This window comes from Marmota marmota, unplaced genomic scaffold, assembly GCF_001458135.2.
Source record: "Marmota marmota marmota unplaced genomic scaffold, marMar, whole genome shotgun sequence".
In the NCBI taxonomy this organism is placed as follows: Eukaryota; Metazoa; Chordata; class Mammalia; order Rodentia; family Sciuridae; genus Marmota; species Marmota marmota.
Genome location: NW_026000080.1, coordinates 2,003,374 through 2,025,793, shown reverse-complemented (window position 1 = coordinate 2,025,793; position 22,420 = coordinate 2,003,374). Strand labels below are relative to the sequence as shown.

Genomic DNA, 22,420 nt, shown 5'->3' with positions numbered 1-22,420 from the left:
GAACTATTTTGCTATTTATTTCTAAATCTGCTTTTTAGAAATTATTGGTTTTGCTCATTTTAGTTGTTATCATTTAGTCTGTTACTCAGTAAATGTTTGTACTCATCTTTCTCCATTGATAAAAGGAATAAGTCATGTCTGTTCCCGAATGCACCATTTGGCACTATCAGCCTTGGAATGCATGGTTGTGTGGTTGCTGTCCTATGTAGTTTAGGGGATTGAGCAATAATAATTCTTAATGAAATTAGCAATAATAACTTCCATTTATTGTATACCAAGCACTGTTTTAAGTTATTTATACATGTTTTCAAGTAGCTCACACAATTCTATGAGGTAATTGCTGTTATTATCCTCATGTTACAGTAATTTTGACACAGAAACATTATATACCTTGCCTAGTGTCATACAACTATAAGCTGGAATTTAAATTGAACCACTCTAATTTTATAGCCCATAGTTATAACGCCTCTTTTTTTTCCCTAAAAACATTTTATGTGAAAGACGTGACAGAAATACTTTTAATATGCATGGAAATATCCAAGAAGATATTTTAACATCAAAGTTGTTGAGACTGCATGTATATAAAACATTTCTCAAAATGAAGACATACTTGAAGATAATGTAGATTAAACTGTGGCCATGATTATGTTGGAAATACAAAGTCCCTTATTTTCAAAACAGTTTGAATCTCTTCATTCCCATGAAATTGTATATTCGTACCTCAAGTGATATGTAAAGAACTATTAGGCAATATTCAGTTCATCACTCATGGCAATTATTATGTTATAAACTGTAGCATTCCAATAATTTGAACTGCTTTCTGGTTATACTGTCAAACAGTAATTTGGAACACATTTCATCTATTTATACTTAGGATAGGTTTCAGTTGGTCTCATGAGGAACAAAAGATTTGTTTTGCTGGGTGAAGTAGTACCACTTACATGCCTTAATTCCAGCTACTTGGGAGGCTGAGGCAGAAGGATTATAAGTTCAAGGCTATCCACAGCAACTTAGCCAAACTATCTTAAAATAAAAAAATAAATAAAAAGGGATGAGATATAGTTCAGGAATAGAGCATCCCTAAGTTCAATCCCCAGTACTGCCAAAAAAAAAAAAAACTTTTTGTTTTACTTGGGAAATTTTAAATGCTCTGTGTTTTTTTATATTTTAGAATCAGAGTTTAACCTAATTACCTAGAAAGTAGAAACAAATAAGAGATTTGAAGGCTTTTATTGAAGAACCATATAGATTAAATTACGGTTCTCAAACTTTTGAATCTCAGAACTCCTTTTATACTCTTAAATAAAAGTATAAAGAAACTCAAAGAGCTTTGGTTTGTATAAGCTAGACCTATTGATATTTTCCAACAACAGAGTGGAAAGCCCATTTTATGTTAACATAAATAATTTTAATTCAAATAACCATCCCCCACCATTAAAAACTAAAAATACCAGTATCATTTTACATTTACAAATCTTTTAGCATCTGGCTTGAATAGCCTGATTTTCATATCTGTTTCTGAATTCAGTCTGTTGTTATAGTCTTTTGGTTGGAGTCTATAAAGAAAATCCAACTTCATACAGATGTCATTGGAAAAGAGAGAATGTTAATAATAGCCTTTTCAGAAAATTGTAGCTATTCTTCAATATTTTAATACAAAAAAAAAATTAAGTTTAGTCATGGAATCTGAAACCATAGCAGTGAACTTTTTATACTCTGCTACATCAGTATTCATTGATATATGTTACACTTTGAATTATTAACCAAGCACAATTAAGTGTGGGCGATAGGAAGTATTTATCACAACAGATAACATCAAAGACGGTGTGGGAGCACTGGGGTTGAATCCAGGGCCTCGTGCATGCTAGGCAAGTGCTCTACCAGCCTCCTTTTAAATTTTATTTTGAGACAAAGTCTCACTAAGTTAATCAAGCTGGCCTTGAACTTGCAGCCCTCCTGCCTTAGCCTCCCAGGTAGCTGGCATTATGGGCATGCACCACTGCACCCAACTAGAAAAGTCTTTAAGTACTGAGAAATTGTTAGGTATGTGGCAGTAAATGTGAATTTGCCAAAATTTTATTTTTTGCTTAAAATTTAACTGGGGTGTGTGTGTGTGGGGTGTGTGTGTATGTACAGGGATTGAATCTGGGGTGCTCTACTGCTAAGCTCCCCCCCTTTTTTTTTTCTGTCTTTGAGACAGGGTCTTTCTAAGTTACTCAGCCTAACTTCAAACTTGCAGTCCTCCTGGCTCAGCCTTCCAAGCTGCTGGGATTACAGGCATGCACGACTATACTTAGCCAAAAGCTATCATGGTGCCTTCAGCAGCTCACTCTGATTGCTCAGTATTGCTTTGGCTATATCTTTTATATCATTGGATACCACAGAATTTCTCAACCTGGACACTGTTACTCTTTTAAGCCAGATAATTCTTAGTCATGAGGGACTGCCTATCCATTGGTGGATGTTTGAAAACTTCTCTGGCTTCGAGTGCAGAGGCATATGTATATAATCTAAGCAACTGGGGAGGCTGAGGTAGGAGGATCATAAGTTTGAGGCCATTCTCAGCAACTTGATGAAGACCTAAACAACTTAGCAGAATTCAGTCTCAAAAATGTTTTTAAAAGACTGGGGATATAGCTTGGTGCTAAAATGCCCCTACATTCAATCTCCAGTACCTCACCCCCCATCCCCACACAAATCCTCTGGTCTTCTTCTTGAGGCTCCCATGCCTCAATTGTAAGAACCAAAAATGTCTCCAAACATTGCCAGATGCCATCTGGATAGCAAAGCAGCTTGTACATAATTTTAGCTTTGTACTGTCCTAATTATTAAATACTTTTATTAACTTTTTTTTAACCAGAACACCAATGGGTTTATACTTATAGAAAGAGTAAATGTGTACATGCTTTAAGTAAAAATCCAAAGAGAATTAGTTTTACTGGCTCCAGAGATCACAATTCCTTCCCCAATTAGCCTTTTCTATTTCTTTCTCTAAATTAAATTAAAATAGCTAGGAATTATAGTGAATTTAGTATATTATACTTAAAAATAGATATTGATGTGCAAAAGATAATAACAGTGTCAAAAGAAGTCCAGACTTACTGCTACCTGATCTTATCCATGGGCTTACAAAATATTGTCTCCATAGTCCTTAGCAATGCACAATTCTCTGACCATGTTTTGCTTGTGGAGTGTGAATTTTACTATTTTGTGTCACAATATCATTTAAAAATTATTACTGCTGGGCACAGTGGCACACATCTGTGATCCCAGTGATTTGGGAGACTGAGGCAGGAGATTATAAGTGAGGTCCAGCCTGAGTAATTTAGGGAGATCCTGTGTTCAAATTAAAAAGGGCTGGGGATGTAGCTCTGTGGTAGAGCGCCTCTGGGATCAATCCAAAAAAGGAATATGTTACTGTTGTTTAGAAAAATATTTTATATGTAAAACACCACAGAAAATCTATATAATAACTTAGTAGCTGGCATACTTAAAGGTTTAATAACTTCTCATTATGAATCACATTCTTTATCTCAGTAAAAGATACCAGTATCCACACAGTGTACAACTCAAGAGTCAGCTTTGACCTCTCTTCTTCCTAGGTTTCTGATTGGACCATAGGTAGTTTCTTTTCACCAGAAGAGAGAAAATAGGAAGAGGAGTAAATTATAAGGGAGTTCAGGGAAGAGATGATGAATTCTGTTTGGACTTGGCTTTGAGTCATCCATAAGTTGGGAGACGTATCCACTAGACATTGTATTTGTACCTTAGACATATGTCAAGAATTCATGTCTGTTTTGATGCCAATACTATGATGCTGTTTTTGATAGTATAGCTCTGTAGTACAATTTGAGATCAGGTATTGTGGTGCCTTCAACATCACTCTTATTGGTCAATATTGCTTTGGCTATTTTGGTTCTTTCAATTTTCCATATGAATTTTAGGATTTTTTTTCTAGTTCTACGAAGAATCTGTATATTGCTTTGGTAATATGGCCATTTTTGATCATGTTAATTCTGCCTATCTAAAAGAAGATGGATAGGTCTTTCCATCTTCTAAGGTCTTCTTCAATTTCTTTCTTCCGTGTTTTATAATTTTCACACTATAGAAGTCTTTCACCTCATTAAAATTATTCTAATGTATCTTATTATTTTTTATTCTATTATGAATGAAATTATTTTCTTGATTTGATTCTCAGAAGATTCATCGTTGGAATATAGGAAAGCTATTAATTTTTTTATGTTGATCTTGTATCCTTATGCTTTGTTGAATTTGTTTATCAGCTATAGAAGTCTTCTGGTAGAGTATTTCAGGTTTATTAAGTATAGGATCATGTCATCAGCAAACATAAATAATTTGACTTCTTTTCCCATTTGTATCCCTTAATTTCCTTGGTGTTTATCCAAACGAACTAAAATCAGCATACTGTAGAGATACATGCATACCAATGTTTATAGCAGTGCAACTCACAATAGATAAGTTATGGAACCAGCCTAGATATTCCTCAGTAGAAGACTGAATAAAGAAAATATGGTAAATATATACAACAGAGTTTTAGTCAGCAATAAAGAAGAATCAAATTATGCCATTTGCTGGTAAATGGATGAATTTGGAGAACATCATGCTGAGTAACATAATCCAGACTCAGAAACACTCAAGGGTCATATGTTTTCTCGAATGTACATAAGCTAGAGAGAAACAAGAATTTAAAATGGTGGTGGTAGGTGGGGATCTCATGAAAATAGAAGGGAAAACAGTGGTACAGTGAGGTATGGGAAGGAGATTCAGAGGGAGGAGGGAAGGATAGCGAAGGGGAGGAACTATGAATGAAATTGACCAAACTACATCATGTACATGTATGAGTATATCACAGTGAATTCCACTTTTATATGTCTATACTGCACCATTAAAAATAAGTTTATACAGGGGCTGGGGCTGCAGCTCAGTGGTAGAGTGCTTGCCTCGCATGTGTAAGGCACTGGGTTTTGATTCTCAGCACCACATATAAATAAAAAAAAATTAAAAATAAAATAAATAAATTTATAGAAAAAAGGCCAATCCGTAGAGGAAGGAGTTTGGGAGAGGGAGGAGTGGGAAAAGGGATAGACTGGTGCTATAGTCAGCTTTTTTTACTGCTGTGACTAAAAGACCTGACAAGAACAATTTTAAAGAGGAAAAGTTTATTTTGGGGCTCATGGTTTCAGAAGACTCAGCCCATAGACAGCCAGTGCCAGTCCTCAGGGCCAGAAGTAAAACAGAAGAAGTGTATAGCAAAGGAAAGCAGCTATGGACATGCCACCACAAAGCAGATAGATACTCCCATCACCACAGACAAAATATATACCCCAGAGGCATGGTCCCAATGACCTACCTCCTCCCTGCCTGCAGTTAACACTCATTTAATCCCCATGGAGAAGATTAATTCACTGATTAGGTTAAATTGCTTATTTATAACCCAATCATTTTACCTCTAAACTTTCTTGCATTGTCTCACATGTGAGCTTTTGGGGGATACCTTATCTATACCATAACAATTGGTGATTGAAATAAAACAAATTACATTATGTGCATTTATGAATACATCAAAATGAACCCCACATTTATGTATAACTATAATGCACTAATTAAAAAGAAATAGTTCTAACACTAAAGAAGAAATTGTCAACATTAGGTAGAAGTTGAAACCATGAGACTAAATGTGATTGCACTTAGAAAATATAGTATGAAAAAAGGACCATGTGAACAAAGAAGGAAAAGCAGAGGTATAAGTGTGCATGTCTGGGGAATACTAATACTTAATAATACTAACACTTAAGGAGTAGGTAGAAAGAGTAGAGCATAGCAAGGAAACTAAGAGAAGAGAATCAGAAGACAATGAGGCAGGTCCTGAAATTTGATTTCAAAGAGGTTAGTGAAATGAGGATTGAAAACTGGCCCTTAAATTTGTCAATGGGGAGATTATTAGGGACTTCAGAGGAAGGAGTTTAAGTGGAATCCAAAGGGTTAAGGAGTGACTAAGAAATGAAGAAGTTAGGACTGAAGGGTAAGACTACTCTTGAAATAGAAGTTTGGCTTTAAAAGGAACAGAAAACATCAGGAAATGTTTCTCTTAGGTGGCAGACATTTGGGCATATTCATACATCTAAAGAGACCAAGAAGTGAATGATACAAGAAACTGGAAAAACTGATGGAGCAGGGTCCCATTCTGAGAGGGTGGTATTCCCATGTTAAAGATGGGAGCAATCAGAGGCTACAGGTGCTAGTAAGGTTTTACCTAAGAAGAAAATCAAGAGAGCTCAATCTTAGCTTCTGTTATCTATGTATAATATGAAGCAGGATCATTTGCAGAAAGGGATTAGAATGTAAATATAGTGTTCATCATTGTCAAACATCAAACTTCAATTTTTTAGCTTTTAATTTTAGGAGTCAAATACCTAAACTAATAATCTAAATGGTCTAAAGAACAATTTAATGTTTTATAGTTTTTAAAATCATTTGGACCTAGTTTACAAAGAAACACCTCCCCACCTCTATCCATAGTTATAGCATTTATTGTCAGCTGCTGATCAGGCACTGTATGGGGTGCTTGCAGTCACATTACATCTAACAACAATTCTTTGAGGTCAGGGTTATTCCTGCCATATAGTCTAGACCCCAAGACCCCCACTCCAGCATGTTGCTACAGCTCTCACAACTTAGGAAGGTGGTAGGATTTGGGGGACTGAATTCAGTTCTTTTTGACTCTAGGCCCAACCCAACTTTTGGTTCCTTCATTTCAGAAAATATAAAAGGCTTTATATTTCCAGGCGACTCCATTAAATAAGATTATGGGTTTTGTTTCTAACTCTCACCCCTATAATCTTTTTTGAAGTTTGGTAAAATATAATTAAAAAATTAACATTGGTGTGTTTTCTGGAGCCTAGAGATGAGAGCTAACGGCTGATCAAGATTTTTCTTATACTGAACTGGGTTTTTGAAAGAGATTGGAGTGTTTCTGTTCAAAATTCATTTGTCTGATTGTTTTCCTTTTTATTTTAAGAACTTGAAGTTTAACAAGAGAAAATTAGTCATTTATAGGAAATCCTATTTCTGAAATGTGACTGTAATATTAAAGAGAGAGTTAATGGGAGTTAGCAAGTAACCAAGAAAACTTTGGTGATCAGGTACTGTGTGACAATCTTGTGATGTAAATAGGGAAGCCCAATGCTAATGTGATTGTTGGAAGCAATGTAGCAGTTCATGACTGAGATCTTAGTGGATCATAACACTGTATATAGTAAAGATGGTATTGAGTTGTCTTAATTTGATCTCTTTCACTAGGAAATTAATGGTTTACTTTATTCATCAAAAATTTATATAGGAAAGGGAGAATTTCTGGTACAGGCTAAACTCTGGAGCATTTACATGTATGAACAATTTTTGATTATTATTATTTTTTTTGTTGTTTTTTGTTTTTTTCTTCACATCTTCCCTGCTACTGACCATCTTTGGCAGGAAAAAAACGTCTTTCTCAAAAAATAAGGATCAGTAAAGAAGGCAAAGCCCAAACTACTGTTTCACTTTTATATTGTGTAATTAACTATTCAGTAGGTGAGTCAGGCAGATGCTATCAAACTGCTAAAACAAAGAAGCCCAGATAGTTAAAATAAGATTCTCTCTTTCACACATAGAAGCCTAGAGATGAAAGGTACAGGTTCTTGGGCAGCTTTGCTCTACACTGTCCTTCAAAGACCTAGGTTTCTCTCACCCTGCCATTATTTAAGGGTGGTTCTTATATCCTTTTTTGAATTTCGGTCACTATTACATCTGTTTTCTAGCCCATGGAAAGGAAGGAAGTGTAAGGCAGTTTCCTTCTAAGCAAGTAACCTAGAAGGTATGTACATCATTTCTGCCTTCCACTGCACTAGCAAGACCTTAGTCATGGTCACATTCAGCTAATGACAAAAGAGGCTAACATTCTGACCTGTGGAAGAAAGTAAGAATTGATTTTGGAGGTAACTCTTAGTCTGTCAAAGTGGTTTAGTAGATTTTAAACTACTGGCCAAAAAGAGATTTCAAGATGTTCTAAATATTTTCTTCGTTTGAAGTACTAGAATACTTAAAAGAGAAATGCAGAAACTAAGAGTTGGCTAATTTAAAATAGCCATCCTGCATGACTGTTCAGTTTTAATTATAATAGTATACATTTAAATTTGCAAAATTGTCTACATAATAATTCTATGGAAACGATATTGCAGCCTCTTTTGATATGCTAGTTTCTTGTATTTAAGTAAAACCTTTTTAATGTCTTTGAATCACACACACAAAATAGTGGTAAATGTGAATTCATCCATAAACACTTTAGTAACTTATTCATTTACTCTCTTATACTCTAGTTAGATACAAGCAAAAAGAAGCAGAGTAGCTCTGTTAAGTTTCAGAGACAACATACTATTAGCTAAAGCCTGTTAGAAATTTAATAGAAATGGAATCAGAAATTTTTTCCAATCTGTCATAACCCAGTTTATTGAGCCAAAGATTTCATGGAAATTGAGACATGGTAGTGATTGTTAGTACATACTTCTTTTTATGAGCTAAGTTGACATAAATGATAAAACCATTTTTTAAAAAATGGCTTAGAGTAGTAAATCTAAGTCAGACGATCTTCACTGAATGAGTTTATTGGATCTTAAAAGTAAGCCACAGTATTTTCACTTTAAAAAAAATTATAGAGAACTCTAAAGGAGTGTCAAAATGCTTCATGAAAAAAAAATTTAGTCTTTATCTGCACTAGAATTATGACTTTAATACTCAGTTTAAGCCCCCAAAGTGCTGTCTTTCCAGTAGCAGCTTACAACTATTAATTATGCAGAGTCAGCAGAGGTACAGAGTTGGGAGTGCATATGGTGTGCTTGTAAAGCTGTTAAACAGGTTCATGTGGTAAAGATGGAGATTACACAAAGAGATAAGGTGAGACTGGCACGCCGAAATCAGATTATGAAGTATTCCTGAAAAGCAAAATTAGGAGTTTGGTTTTTATTTTAATTAGTTATACATGACAACAGAATGCATTTTGATTCATTGTACACAAATGGAACACAGCTTTTCATTTCTCTGGCTGTACACAATATAGAATCACAACATTTGTGCAGTCATGTGTATTTAGGGTAATGATATCTGCCTCATCCCACTATCTTTCCCACCCCAATACCCACCTCCACTCCCCTTTGCCTAATCCAAAGTTCCTCTATTCTTCCCTTCCCTTGCTCCCCCCACCCATTATGGATCAGCATCCACGTATCAGAGAAAACATTTTGCTTAGCATGATATTCTTCAACTTCATCAATTTACCCGTAAATGCCATAATTTTATTCTTTTTTAAACCTGAGTAATATTCTATTGTTGTATATATACCAGTTTCTTTATCCATTCATCTATTGAAGGGCATCTAGGTTGGTTCCACAGTTTAGCTATTGTGAATTGAGCTGCTATAAACATTGATGTGGCTGCACTATAGTATGCTGATTTTAAGTCCTTTGGGTATAAACTGAGGAGTGGGATAGCTTGGTCAAATGGTGGTTCCATTCCAAGTTTTCTAAGAAATCTCCATACTGCTTTCCAAAGTGGTTGCACCAATTTGCAGTCAACCAACAATGTATGAGTGTGCCTTTTCTCCTGCATCCTCACCAATGCTTATTGTTGCTTGTATTATTGATAGTTGCCATTCTGACTAGAGTGATGAATTCTTAGAGTAGTTTTGATGTGACATTTTTTCGTATATTTGGGATCAATTATATAATCTTCTTCTGAGAAAATTCTTTTTAGTTCCTTAGCCCATTTATTGGGCTGTTTGGTTTTATTCTTTTTTAAAGCTTTACAAAGCCCATTGATTGGGCTATTTGGTTTTTTTGTTTGTTTGTTTGTTTTCTTTTTAAGTTTTTTTTGAGTTCTTTGTATATCCTGGAGATTAGTGTTCTATCTGATGTGTGTGTGTAGTAAAGATTTTCTCCCACTCTGTAAGCTCTCTCTTCATATCATTAATTGTTTTCTTTGCTGAGAAGAAGCTTTTTAGTTTGAATCCATCCCATTTATTGATTCTTGATTTTATTTCTTGGACTTTGGGAGTCTTGTTAAGGAAGTCAGGTCCTAATCTGACATGATAAAGATTTGAACCTACTTTTTCTTCTGTTGGGTAGAGGGTGTCTGGTCTAATTTCCAGGTCCTTGATCCACTTTGAGTTGAATTTTGTGCATGGTGAGAGAGAAGGGTTTAATTCTATTTTGCTGCATATGGATTTTCAATTTTCCTAGCACCATTTGTTGAAGAGACTATCTTTTTTCCAGTGTGTTTTGGTGCCTTTGTCTTGTATGAGATAACTGTATTTATGTGAGTTATTTTCTGTGTCCTCTGTTCTGTACCATTGGTCTACATGTCTATTTTGGTGCCAATACCATGCTGATTTTGTTACTATAGCTCTGTAGTATAGTTTAAGTTCTGGTATTATGATGCCTCCTGCTTCATTCTTCTTGCTAAGTATTTCTTTGATTATTCTGGGTCTCTTATTTTTCCAAATGAATTTCATGATTGCTTTTTCTGTTTCTTTGAGGAATGTCATTGGGATTTTAATTGGAATTGCACTAAATCTGTTTAATGCTTGTGGTTGTATTATGGTCATTTTGACAATGTTAATTCTGCCTATTCAAGAACATGGGAGATCTTTCCATCTTCTAAGGTCTTCTTCAGTTTCTTTCTTTAGTGTTCTGTAGTTTTCATTCTAGAGGTTTTTAACTTCTTTTGTTAGATTGATTCTGAAGGTTTTTTTTTTTTTTTTAAAGCTATTGTGAATGGGGTAGTTTTCCTAATTTCTCTTTCAGAGAATTCATCACTGCTGTATAGAAATGTGTTTGATTTGTGAGTATTGATCTTATATCCTGCTACTTTGCTGAATTCATTTGTTAATTCTAGAAGTTTTCTGGTGGAATTCTTTGGATTCTCTAACTATAGAATCATCTCGTTGGTGAATTATGATAGTTTGAATTCTTCTTTTCCTATTCCCTTTAATTTCTTGAGTGTGTCTAATTGCTCTTGCTAGAGTTTAAAGGACTATGTTGAATAGAAGTGGTCAAAGAGGGTATCCCTGTCTTGTTCCAGTTTTTAGAGGAAATGCTTTCAATTTTTCTCTATTTAAAATGATGTTGGTCTTGGGCTTAGCATAGATAGCTTTTACAATGTTGAGGTATGTTTCTATTGTCCCTATAAGGTACTGGAAGCCATTAAAGGTCTCTGAGTAGAAGATGTTAGAAATGACTATATTTAAACTAATCCAGTTATTATACATAGCAGATTAGAAAGAAGGGTGGGAAAGGAGCCCAATTAAGAAACTGTTAACAAGAATAAGTACACAACAATATTGTAAGATCCTGATGGCAGTGAAGATGGAAAAGGTAAAGATGAATAAGAAAGACATTACTTCAGGGACCTGAGGCAAAGGAGAAGAATAAGAAATGTTCTGAAATCTTAAATCTAGTTATAAGGGGCACTAAGACCCTTCCATAATATTAAATATGAAGTAACACTAGAAAAAAATTTAAATGCACAGTAAGTATTAGAGGATAGATAATAAGTGATCTGGAAGTATTCATTTGGAAGTCTTTTGCCTAGAAATTATCGATCAAGCCAAGAAAGTGTTGATGACTTTGCTGAGGAAGGGAATCGGCAGAGTGAAGATGGCTGAGATGAATACCTAGTAAGTAGAAGGACCAAAATATACATTCAAGTAAGATAATGATAGTATATTCAGAAAAACACCAAGAACCACCAAAAGAAGCCAAAAAGAGTGTTCAAGAAATAGAAAAAAATGTTTTAGTGTCAGGAGAGACCAAGAGCTATTTTAGAAAAGAGAAGGTGGGACCAAGGTCAAGGAGGCAAGAACCAACAAAACATTGTGTTTGACCTAGGGAGGAGAGATGGGGAGAGAGACACAGACATAAGACATCTCATTAATGAATGCCTACTATGACCCAGTCTTTGTGGTTGATTCATTCCTCAAGGTAATATTATTCTCTCAGTTTTTAGATGAGGAAACTTAACACAGAACTGAAGTTTTCTGGGTTAAGCATTCAAAGCCAAGTTATGGGTCTTTTCACTGTGTCATGGCAGAGGTCTCCTATAAGAGAAATGAGCAAATTGTGGATTGTGATTTGCCAGGTTTAAGAAATTTGGGGCCTTATTCTTATAGGTTTTTTTGTTTTAATGGACCCTCTGAGTTTATTAAATTGTATGAGTTAGAGTAGTACAACCTGAAGGCCTTGAAGAGTTATTTTAAGTAGCATCAAACATGATTCTAAAACCTTGAAGCCAGGGCTACGGTTGTGGCTCAGCAGTAGAGCACTTGCCTCCCACATGTGAGGCCCTGGGTTCGATCCTCAGCACCACATAAAAATAAATAAATAAAATAAAGGTATTGTGTCCAACTACAACCAAAAAATAAACACAAAAATAAATAAATAAATAAAACCTTGAAGCCTTCTCTCAAAACAGATAGTCTTACTGCTCTTTCAAACCTCTTTCCAGAAATAACAGATGGTATTGTAAATTCTTCACTGCAACAACCAAATTTCCCAAGTTTGTTCTCTGGTATCTCTATGTCATATCTCAAATAGATAATTTCCTTTAATAAGAAAGTGATATAAACCAGTGTTTACTTTTTTAAAACAAATTATTATCTGGGAGAATTTCCTTTCATGCAGTAAGAATTCTTATAAGCATTAGCATAAAACAAAGTTGTAGAAAAAATCCATTTTTAACTTTCCTCAGTATCTTGAATATGCTCTCATAACCTGCCCAATTCTTTTATTTTATTATCTTGCCTCACCTACTCCCATTCATTTATTTAATAACTTAGCACATTAAGGAATTTGATAGGTGAGACTTGAATTTATGGCTTACCGGTGCTCCTTTGTCTTTGTTTCAGACCTTTGATGAATGTGTAGCTGAGGGCGGCTCAGACTGTGCTCCAGAGAAGCTCTGGCTTCAAATTCCATTCTTCTGTGGCCACAGCTCAGAATGCTGGTAGGGATATAGTTAGCTTAAATTATATTCCTTATTATTTCTATAATCTGTGTTTCACAAGTGAATGTGTTGATCAAGCACTAGCTATAGGGAAGTCAGTAAAAGATATGACTGAAATAATATGTAATTAAATAATATCTAGCTTTGTTGTTTCTTTTTAAAATGCATTTAAAAGATTGCTTCCATAAATAATCTTCATAGTCTTTTCTCAGAAGCTAGATTGTATTTATTTATTTATCTATCTATCTATCTATCTATTTATGTTTTTGATGTCCTGGTTTGCTCTATTCCAGCAAAATTCTAAGAGATCACAGGTCACTTCATAAACCTTATTTTTTTTGTACTAAGCTTACAGTTTAGTTTTTCAGGCTAGATCAAGAAAAGGCTTAGGGGATAAATTATTATCCTATCCTAGTTTTACTGTTAAACTGATTTTCACTTTAAGAGAGCCAAGGTTATGGTTGTGGTTTAGTATATTAACAAACATAAGGTAGACAATGTATTTTATCTTGAACAAAGAATTTGTTTCTTCAGAGTGTGCAGAGTGTTCAGTTTTTAAGAATAATTGTACATTATTTATTTGTTCTAAGTCATTTTAGTAGCAAAAGTAGGGGAAAAAATAGGAACATATTCAATGTTAAATAGTCCTTAAAACCATAAGGAGAAATGCAAGAAATTTCTTCACTGTTTGAGATGTATTATTTGATTTCTGTGAAGTTGAAGGTCCTACTTGGTAGATTATTTCAAAGCATCATGATAACACAATACTTGGAAGCATAGGAAGAAAGTCTTCTCAATTTTTAACCATTTCTTTAAAACTCAGATTGGCAAATTAAAGCCTACAGACTACATTTGGCACATCGCCCAGTTTTGTTTTTTTTATAAATAAAGCTTTATTGGAACACAGTCATATACATGTGTTTACTTATTATCTATGGCTGCTTTCAAGCTGCACTATCAGAGTTGAGTAATTGTGACCTAAACCACAGAGCCTGCAAAGCCTAAAATATTTACTCTCTGAACCTAGAAAAAGTTTGCCAAGCCCTGCCTTGAAACTATAAGGAGTTATTTCTCTACTGGGCATTACTAAGATTGTAATTGAATTTCTTCAATACGTTTCATACTCAGAAGTGGGGGAAACCTTGGAAATCAACTGATTCAATTCCTCTTACCCCTATCCCCCCCCCTTTAATTTTAATAAAATAAAAATAAGAAAGTGACAAATGTGGAAGCCACCAGCTGAAGCGTACACTGTTGCTTAAAGTCAAAACTGGAACTAGGATTAAAGAATGTTAGAGCAAAATCTATTAACAGCTCTAGTTGACAAAATAAATAAAAATAAAAGATTTTTAGTCAAGCCTTTTCTTACCTATTTTCTGTTCCTCAAATATTTCAGGAAACACAGCTGGGTGCAGTGGTACAAATCTATAATCTCAGCGACTCAAGAGGCTAAAGTAGGAGGATTGCAAATTTGAGGCCAGTCTCAGCAACTTAGCCCAGACCCTGTCTCAAAATAAAAAGGGATGGGGGTGTAGCTCATGGTAAAAAAAAAAAGCGTCTCTGGGTTCAATCTCTGGTACCAAAAAAAACAACAACAACAACAACACATTTTTCCCCCCTAAGAAACACTATGCTCAGCAAAAAACAAAAACACTAAGCTGAAATTAAGATAAGTGCTAAGTCAGGAATGGTAACACACACCCATTATCCCAGCTCCTCAGGAGATAGGCAGGAGGATCAAAAGTTTGGTCTGCCTGGGTCACTTAGGGAGGCCCTGTCTCAAAATAAAAATTTCAAAAAGTTTGGGGTCTAGCTCCATGTCAGAGCCCTTGCCCAGCATGCATGAGGCCTAGGTTTGATTCTCAGTACCTCACAAAAAAGAAAAAAAAAAAAAGGAAAGAAAGATAAGCACTAAACACAAATTGCTTAGACCTTCCTAAAGAACTCTTGAACAAAGGTTATAGTGATTTAAAAAAAGAAATTATATTGACTCACTAAATCAGATAGAGGGAATATATGTTATACATGTGCATTTTAAAAACTGCCCTCAAAGTAGACTTTATTCATATTAAGAATCCTCTAGTGAAGTCTGAATTAGCACTGCATTTTGAGCAGAAACTGGATGGAAGCAAAGGAAATGAAAAACAGGTGTGCCTACCAAAGGATGTTAATAAAAGGGCATTAAAGCTTTGGATATACATGTGTTTATCTATTTTTTCCATAATATACAGTATCACGGTCATCAGATACTTAGCAGATTTCACAGCCAGTTTTTTAACTCCTTTTCTTTGGTTTCAGGAATGTGGGAAGCAGGTGGGCTATGGATCAAGCCAAGTATAACCTAATTAATGAATACTTCCTAGTGGGAGTTACTGAAGAACTTGAAGATTTTATCATGTTATTGGAGGCAGCTTTGCCCCGGTTTTTCAGGGGTGCTACAGAGCTCTATCGTACAGGTATATAAATGATAGGTTTCTTTTTTGTTTTGTTTTGTTTTTTGTTTTAATTAGTTATACATGATAATGATAGGTTTCTTTGTGAAGCTGTCCCTAACTATTTTTGTTTGTTTGTCTGTAACTAGAAAAATATGTTATTTGAAATTACGTCAGTAAAACACAACAAATAGAAAGGCAGGTATATTGTTTATTTCTGCTAAGTATTTTCAGTACAAAACAGTGCCTAGCACACAGTTAGTGTTCATTAAATAATCTTTTTAATGAATAAACATGTATAAGGTGAAATTATAAGGCATTGTAGGAACAATGGAATACTTTAAACTTCAGAACTAGCTTAGTGTCATATGCAGTAAGGCCAGATACCAAGCATTGGGACGAGGTATTAAACCCTTAGACCTACTTACTACCATTTTAAAGTGGGCTGGGATGGTGGCTAAGACACTGTAATACAAACATCATGTGCTGCTTCTGCTGTAGTTTGCTAAAGGTCTGATTCAGCAACCTTGATAGTTTGGAATATCTGAAAGTATGTGTGCAGGTCCAATCTAATTCTGATTTTTTTGTAAATTTCTTTGGCTATTGTTTGATAAGATGTAGTCATTGGAACTCCTGTCCTAGAGTGTGCATATGCCCTAGCTTCTACATGGTTATAACAAATATAAATTATGAGAAAGTAGAATTAAGTTTGGCAATAGATATTTTATCATTTTTAAAAATAAACTGGTCTTAGAGAACCAAGCACTTGAAAATACAGTGTATGAGTTGACAGCCTACAGATTACTGAATGGTAATCCTTACATTTACTGTTGACATTTCATTAAGTCTTCATGTGTTAAGGATTTACATTCTAAAAGAATAAATCTCAGTTCTAGTATGATCAGGGCTTCATTTTTTCTGAATTATGTTAATATAAGTTTGCTTGCCTGTCCTTCAGTGTGTCATATCAATTTAAACCATCGCTTCAGATAAAGAGGCCTCGATCTTTTGTGTGTTCTCTTAATTTTTTACTTTTCCTTTTTTTCCCTTTGTAAGTAGGAAAGAAATCTCATCTCAGGAAAACCACAGAGAAGAAACTCCCCACAAAACAAACCATTGCAAAACTGCAGCAATCTGACATTTGGAAAATGGAGAATGAGTTCTATGAATTTGCGCTAGAGCAGTTCCAATTCATCAGAGCCCATGCTGTTCGAGAAAAAGATGGAGACCTCTACATCCTTGCACAAAACTTTTTCTATGAAAAGATTTACCCTAAATCGAACTGAGTACAAGGTGTGACTATTAAATTCTTGAACTAGAACTTTGACCTCGTCTTCACCTTAGTTCTCAGCTTCACAACCTAGATCACTGATTATATGTATAAGACCGTTTATATTGAGCTGAGTTAGGAAAAAGACATTACCATCAAGGAATTAGATACTGGCTGCTATGTCAGTGTTCTGAGAAGTTTTGCGTTTCAGGCATTTTTCTTTTTTTCTGTTTAAATTTTGGTGAGAGTTATAACCTCCCGCCTGGGGGGAAAAAGTTGCATCACCTAAAATAAACACATGGCAGGTCTAATCAAAAGACTAAATACAATTTCAGGAAGGGTTCTGATTCTTTTATTTTGATAAGCATTTTTTCGCTTAAAGATGAATCTATTTGCCACTTCACCTCTACTGAATAGTGTTAATAACTGTTTGGCAGTATGTGCTTTGTTTTTGTGAACCATGTCTCATGAAATTTATTGGAATGTTTGATCATGTTTGCTAAGAAATATTTCTGCTGGAGTTGGACTTGCTCATATTTATGTAGGTGGTTTTAATTTTTTTTTTTTTTTTTGTGATCATTAGTGTTAAATCTCAAGTTAAACCATGAATGATGCTATAAAAGTTAAAGCAGTATTTCTCATTCCTGTCTTCCCAGTATCTAATATTGGGAAGATACTTCTAAGAATGTTGGCATTATCTGAAGTTTTAGTTAAGACTTAAACACATTAATATTTTAAAAAGCAGATTTAGTATTTGTTTCATCATGGGTTATTTGTGTAGCTGTAAACTGAGATATTGGTGACTCCATATTATGACTCCATTAGTGAGCTGTGGTATGGGTAGGATTTTCCTACTTCTTCTGTACTTTTTCCTGTAGACTATTTTTACTGAGGTGCTTTATAATGTGTTTTAAAGCATTGCATTTACAAAAACAAAAAAAAGGAAAATGCTGTAAATATTGCATATTTTATGTATTTGGACCAAAAGGTTATAAGTAATTAGACAAAGTGATTTTGCACCAATTTTATTATGTCGAGTAAAAATCATCAGGTCTACTGTTCTTGTATTCTCATTTAACTTTACTGTTAAGATGTCACTGAAATGAATTTCAATAACCTTTCAATTTTGATAGAGTACATTATTCATTACGGGAGGCAGAATACTGAAAAGAGTACTAAGTCGAGGAGTCAAAATTTTTTGATTTCTGGTCCTTGTTCTGCAATTTCCAGCTGTGTGATCTTGAGAAGTCACTTAGCCTCTCTTTGCCTCAATTTCCTCATCTTGAAATGAGGATAATAATACCTGCTGTACCTACCTCACAGGGCTGTTGTGAGGACTAGATAAGATGGCATGTTGAAAGCACTTTGAAAATTGTAAAGTGATATATAAATGTAAGGTATTATTATAGAAACATCTTTAACATATAGTTTCATACCATTCATTTTTTAAACAAAGAAAAGTCCACTTTTAAGCTTTGTGAAAAAAATTTATCTTGATATAAATTTGTGTTTGATAAATATCTTCCCAGTGTTTTATCTTCCATGTTTCAACAACTATTGAAATATGAAACATCTGTGAACTCTTGAAGATTCATGAGCAGCTGAGCAGCTGCTTGAGTTCAGAAGATTCCCTGTTGGAAATAGACTTGGTTAGCTCACTAGAGATAGGGAAACCTTGCTCTTCAAAGTTGAAAGATTTTTTTTTTTTTTTTGGCTGTTATTCTACTTTACCATTCAAAAATGGTAGCTATTTTATACCTATGGTTTTTAAAATATATTTTGCAGAGTTTAATTTCCCAGTGCATTCTTTACCTTCTTCCTCTTCTTAGAGTAACAGAGATGAAGAATTTTAGAAATGTTTTCTGAAAGAATAGTCTTTAATATGTTTAGTTTAAGTGAATATATCTGAAAAAGGCTTCACCAAACTCAACATGTTAGGCAGATTGCCTTAGAGAAGTGTAGGGGAGGAAGAAGCACTATTTAGCAGCAAACATTTATAAATAGCTCAAGAAACACTAAAGGAATGACAGAATCATTTTTAGCCTCTTTACCCCAAGTGAAGGGAAATATTAAGAGAACATAGCCAGGCATATATTGGGGGGGGGGCGGTATTCTTGTTTTAAATTTAACTTTACACATATTTGCTGAAAACACAGATTGTCCCACCACTCAAAAGTAAAACACCACTTCTAGTGGGGTGTTTGACATTCACCCACTCATGAACAACCCCAGGTTGTTCTTGGAGTACATGCTAAAGCCTTCTTGAGGTGCATTAACTCATAACTAGAGTAGTCCTTAGTAATACACAGATCAGGGGGTCAGTAAACTACTTCTGTGAAGGACCAGAGAGTGAATAATTTAGGTCTTTGTTATAACCACTCGATTCTGTCATTGCTGGAAAAAAAGAAAAGAAAAAGTACCTTAGTATAGAAACAAATGAACATGGTTATGTTCTGAGAAAACTTTATTTACAAAAACAAATGACATACTAAATGTGGTCCATGGGCTACCAGCCCCTGCACTAGAAAAATCATTTATGGAGAAATCATCTTTGTACCTGTACTCTAGAGGCCTAAAGGAGTTTATATACTTCCAAAAGCTCCTGGCTTATGTCCAAAGAATAACTTTCTGATTCATGCAGTCTCTCCCACAGATTCATAAACTTTTATGTATATTGCTTCCTAGTGGGCATGTTTTCTTTCCCAGGTTAACAGTTCAGAATAGGGACATATATTTTAGCATTTTTTAGGGTGAGTTAGGAGTGTCCTTCCTGTAGATTGAGAAAGGCATAGATTGAATTCCATCCGGTCCATTACAGTCCTAGGAGTCTGAGTCCTTATAATACATAACTTTATAATCAAATAAATAGAATCACTGAGACAATATGTATTTTTTTAAAGTGGCAAACGTGGTTTTCTTTTTTCAGCCTTAGTGCTTTTTCAGTATTTTGACCATAGGGAGATATTTTTTTTATAATACAAAAGCAAATTAACCACTTTGAATTTTAAAGAAAATGTTATATGTGTATGTGTATATATATCTATATCTATGTTTATTTCCTAAAAAGTACCTTTTTGTTCAACTTGTATCGACTCCTGTTTTCTAATTGCTGTGAAATGACAACTTGATAAATTATTGTGATTGTTTTAAAATGTAATGGGGAGGATATATTTTGGTTTTACCCAGCTTTAATCTGTAAAGTATCACTTAAATATATCTGATAGCAACACTTAAAATATTGCATGGGAATTACTTTTCTATCATCCATATGCATTTGTGCAATTTCTAAAATATTGGATGCATCTGAATCCTTGATGATTTGATTTAAACGATTGAAAATCAAAGAACTTAAAACTTGCTGACTTTTAAATTTTTAATTTTATTCCCTATTCTTAAAATTCAGTTAATGCCTATAATTAGAAATCTATTGTTCTTGTTCTTTATATGTCCTATTGGAAATTCCTAAAATTTTAGTGCTGTCAGTAATTTCCCAAACAGTATTTTGATATTGCAGATGATTTGCTCATTGTATTTGCATAGTTAGAAAGAAAATAGTTTGTAGACAATGATTCTTTTTTAATAAAATGAAGTAAAATTTTAAAAGCATTAGAGAATTTAACTAAAGACTGGTTCCCAAATGCATAGCTGGTATTTTAATTTATATTTAAATTTTTAAATTCTACAGAGAACATCTGTGTAAATCATCTAGCTGGATTTTCCCATTGGTCATTGTCAAACACACCTATGGTCTCAGAATCCTTTATTATGAGGAGCACCTGGAACTGTAACCTTTTATGAAGTCTGTCTTTAAGAGGCCCAAGTGCTTCTGCTTTATGATTTGAATGTTTGCCTCTTTTTAAATTTAGCGCTATTTACTCTGAGAGGAAGTGGGGCAGTTGCCGTTAAGTTTTTGCATCCATGTACCCAGTGCAAAGTTGTTGTGAACTGCTCTCCAGGCAGCTTCTTGAAGGGAAAGCAACCCTGTTTCAAATGCACTGCCAATTCAGCTCCTCTGGAGCTTGATTCCCTGGAGGGGGAATTTTAGAAATTGAAATGAGTGACCATTTAGTCAGATTTATCCTATAATTTAAATTCATGCAGCTTTGTGACCTTTGCAGTACTATTTATAAAATGGCCGCTGATGATAATGACCTCTTTAAAACATTCTTGGTAAACCTGTGACAGACACACTGGTGCCGTCCAAAAAGACGGCTTTTGTAGCTTTCTTTTTAGAGTCAGTATGTGAGCATCTCTAAAGCTGTGTTGAGTGTAACTTAGAGAAACACATTGTCTGTTTTGACTTTTCTTTTATAAATAGCTAAGCAGTGCCTTCCCTCCATCACACGCAGTCCTCTTGGAAGATGCTCATTACTTCTTTTCCTGCCCTCCCCACCTGCCAGTTGATTCATTTATGCAACTGTTTCCAACTTCAATCCATTTTGTCACATCTGTTGGAGAGATAATCACTCCTTTTCTTTAACACTCTGCCAGCTTTCTGTTGTTGAAGTGTTTTAGTTGACTACCTGATGCAAAAGCTATAAAATAAACACTCAATGGGAAGGGGAACATGACTTGGTGTCCTGTCTTAATATTTCCTTCTGTGGCTTTGATGCTAACGGGTATTTCTAAGCTGACTTGGTGTTCAGCACCATCACCTTAACTACCAATTATTGTTGCCACCAGAAGGGCATGCATCATGGTTGGTTTGTAATGATTTCATGGCTCCTTTGTGGCTATAAACTTTTGTTGTTTTTTAAATCAGGGCCTCCATCATGGGAGGCAAGTGCCTTCTACCACTGAGCCATACCTGAGCCCTTGATAAATCTTGATATCCTTGGTTTTTACCTTGAAAACTGAGGTTTCAGGCTCTGTATGGTTTCTGATATTCCTGTAGCATTTGGAACTTGCCTCTTCCCTTTCTCTATAGCCCTTTACCGTATACATTGCTGCTTATGAATATTCTCATAGCTTAGCAACTGGAAGTGACATTTGAAAGGTGCAGTTGGAAAGTGTCAAGATCTACAGTGAAAGAAAAAGGCAGTTTGTAGAATGTCCAGGTGAGCTCTGAAGCTCCATCACTTATTATCTGATCTTGAACAAATTAACTCCCCAAGGTGGAGTTTCCTGATCTGTAAAGTAGGACTAATAATGTCAAGAGAGAATTAAGTGTGCTGATGTACATATGTGTAAACTTGGGACTTAGTTCGTATTACACAGTAAACACTAAAGAAATGCTAAATCGTAATAAATATGAAAAAAAAAGACGAGGAACCATCCATTTGGACAAACTATTGAGGTATATATTCACTCATTAACATTTGCCTCAGTTGAGAAATATGAAGTATGAACAAAAGGCATGGCCTTTATTTGTCAGGCAGAGACGGGTAAAGAAGAAACAGCACCATGCAAAAGTCCCTCTTAGACTCTGGGGAACTCAGTGGTAGAATGTGGACTTTTCATGCATGGGGCCCTGGGTTCCATCTCCAGCACACCACACACACACACAAATTCCTTTCTTATCAAGAAGTTGTTTTCTGTTCTCCCTTTGCTGTTGTTCAAGTTTTATAAAACCCCCTGGACCTTTTAGTTAAATGTACTTAAATTAATCTTTTAGTTTTAACCTGGAAATAGCAGAAACATCGATATATCCCATGTGATCAAGTTCTAG

At 34.8% G+C, this 22,420-nt stretch overlaps 1 protein-coding gene across 2 annotated transcripts in view; it reads left to right on the top strand.

Moving 5' to 3' along the window:
• Window positions 1-21,318, top strand: part of Hs2st1 (heparan sulfate 2-O-sulfotransferase 1) — a 170,886-nt gene extending 149,568 nt beyond the window's left edge. The window contains exons 5-7 of one of the 2 annotated variants that reach the window (XM_048814972.1): window positions 12,953-13,050; window positions 15,349-15,506; window positions 16,539-21,318. In XM_048814972.1, coding sequence (XP_048670929.1) covers window positions 12,953-13,050; window positions 15,349-15,506; window positions 16,539-16,768 — 486 coding nt within the window. In that variant the 3' untranslated portion in view covers window positions 16,769-21,318. The remainder of the gene's footprint in view (window positions 1-12,952; window positions 13,051-15,348; window positions 15,507-16,538) is intronic. The other variant, XM_048814973.1, reaches the window with a different exon arrangement.
• Window positions 21,319-22,420: the final 1,102 nt, after the last annotated feature.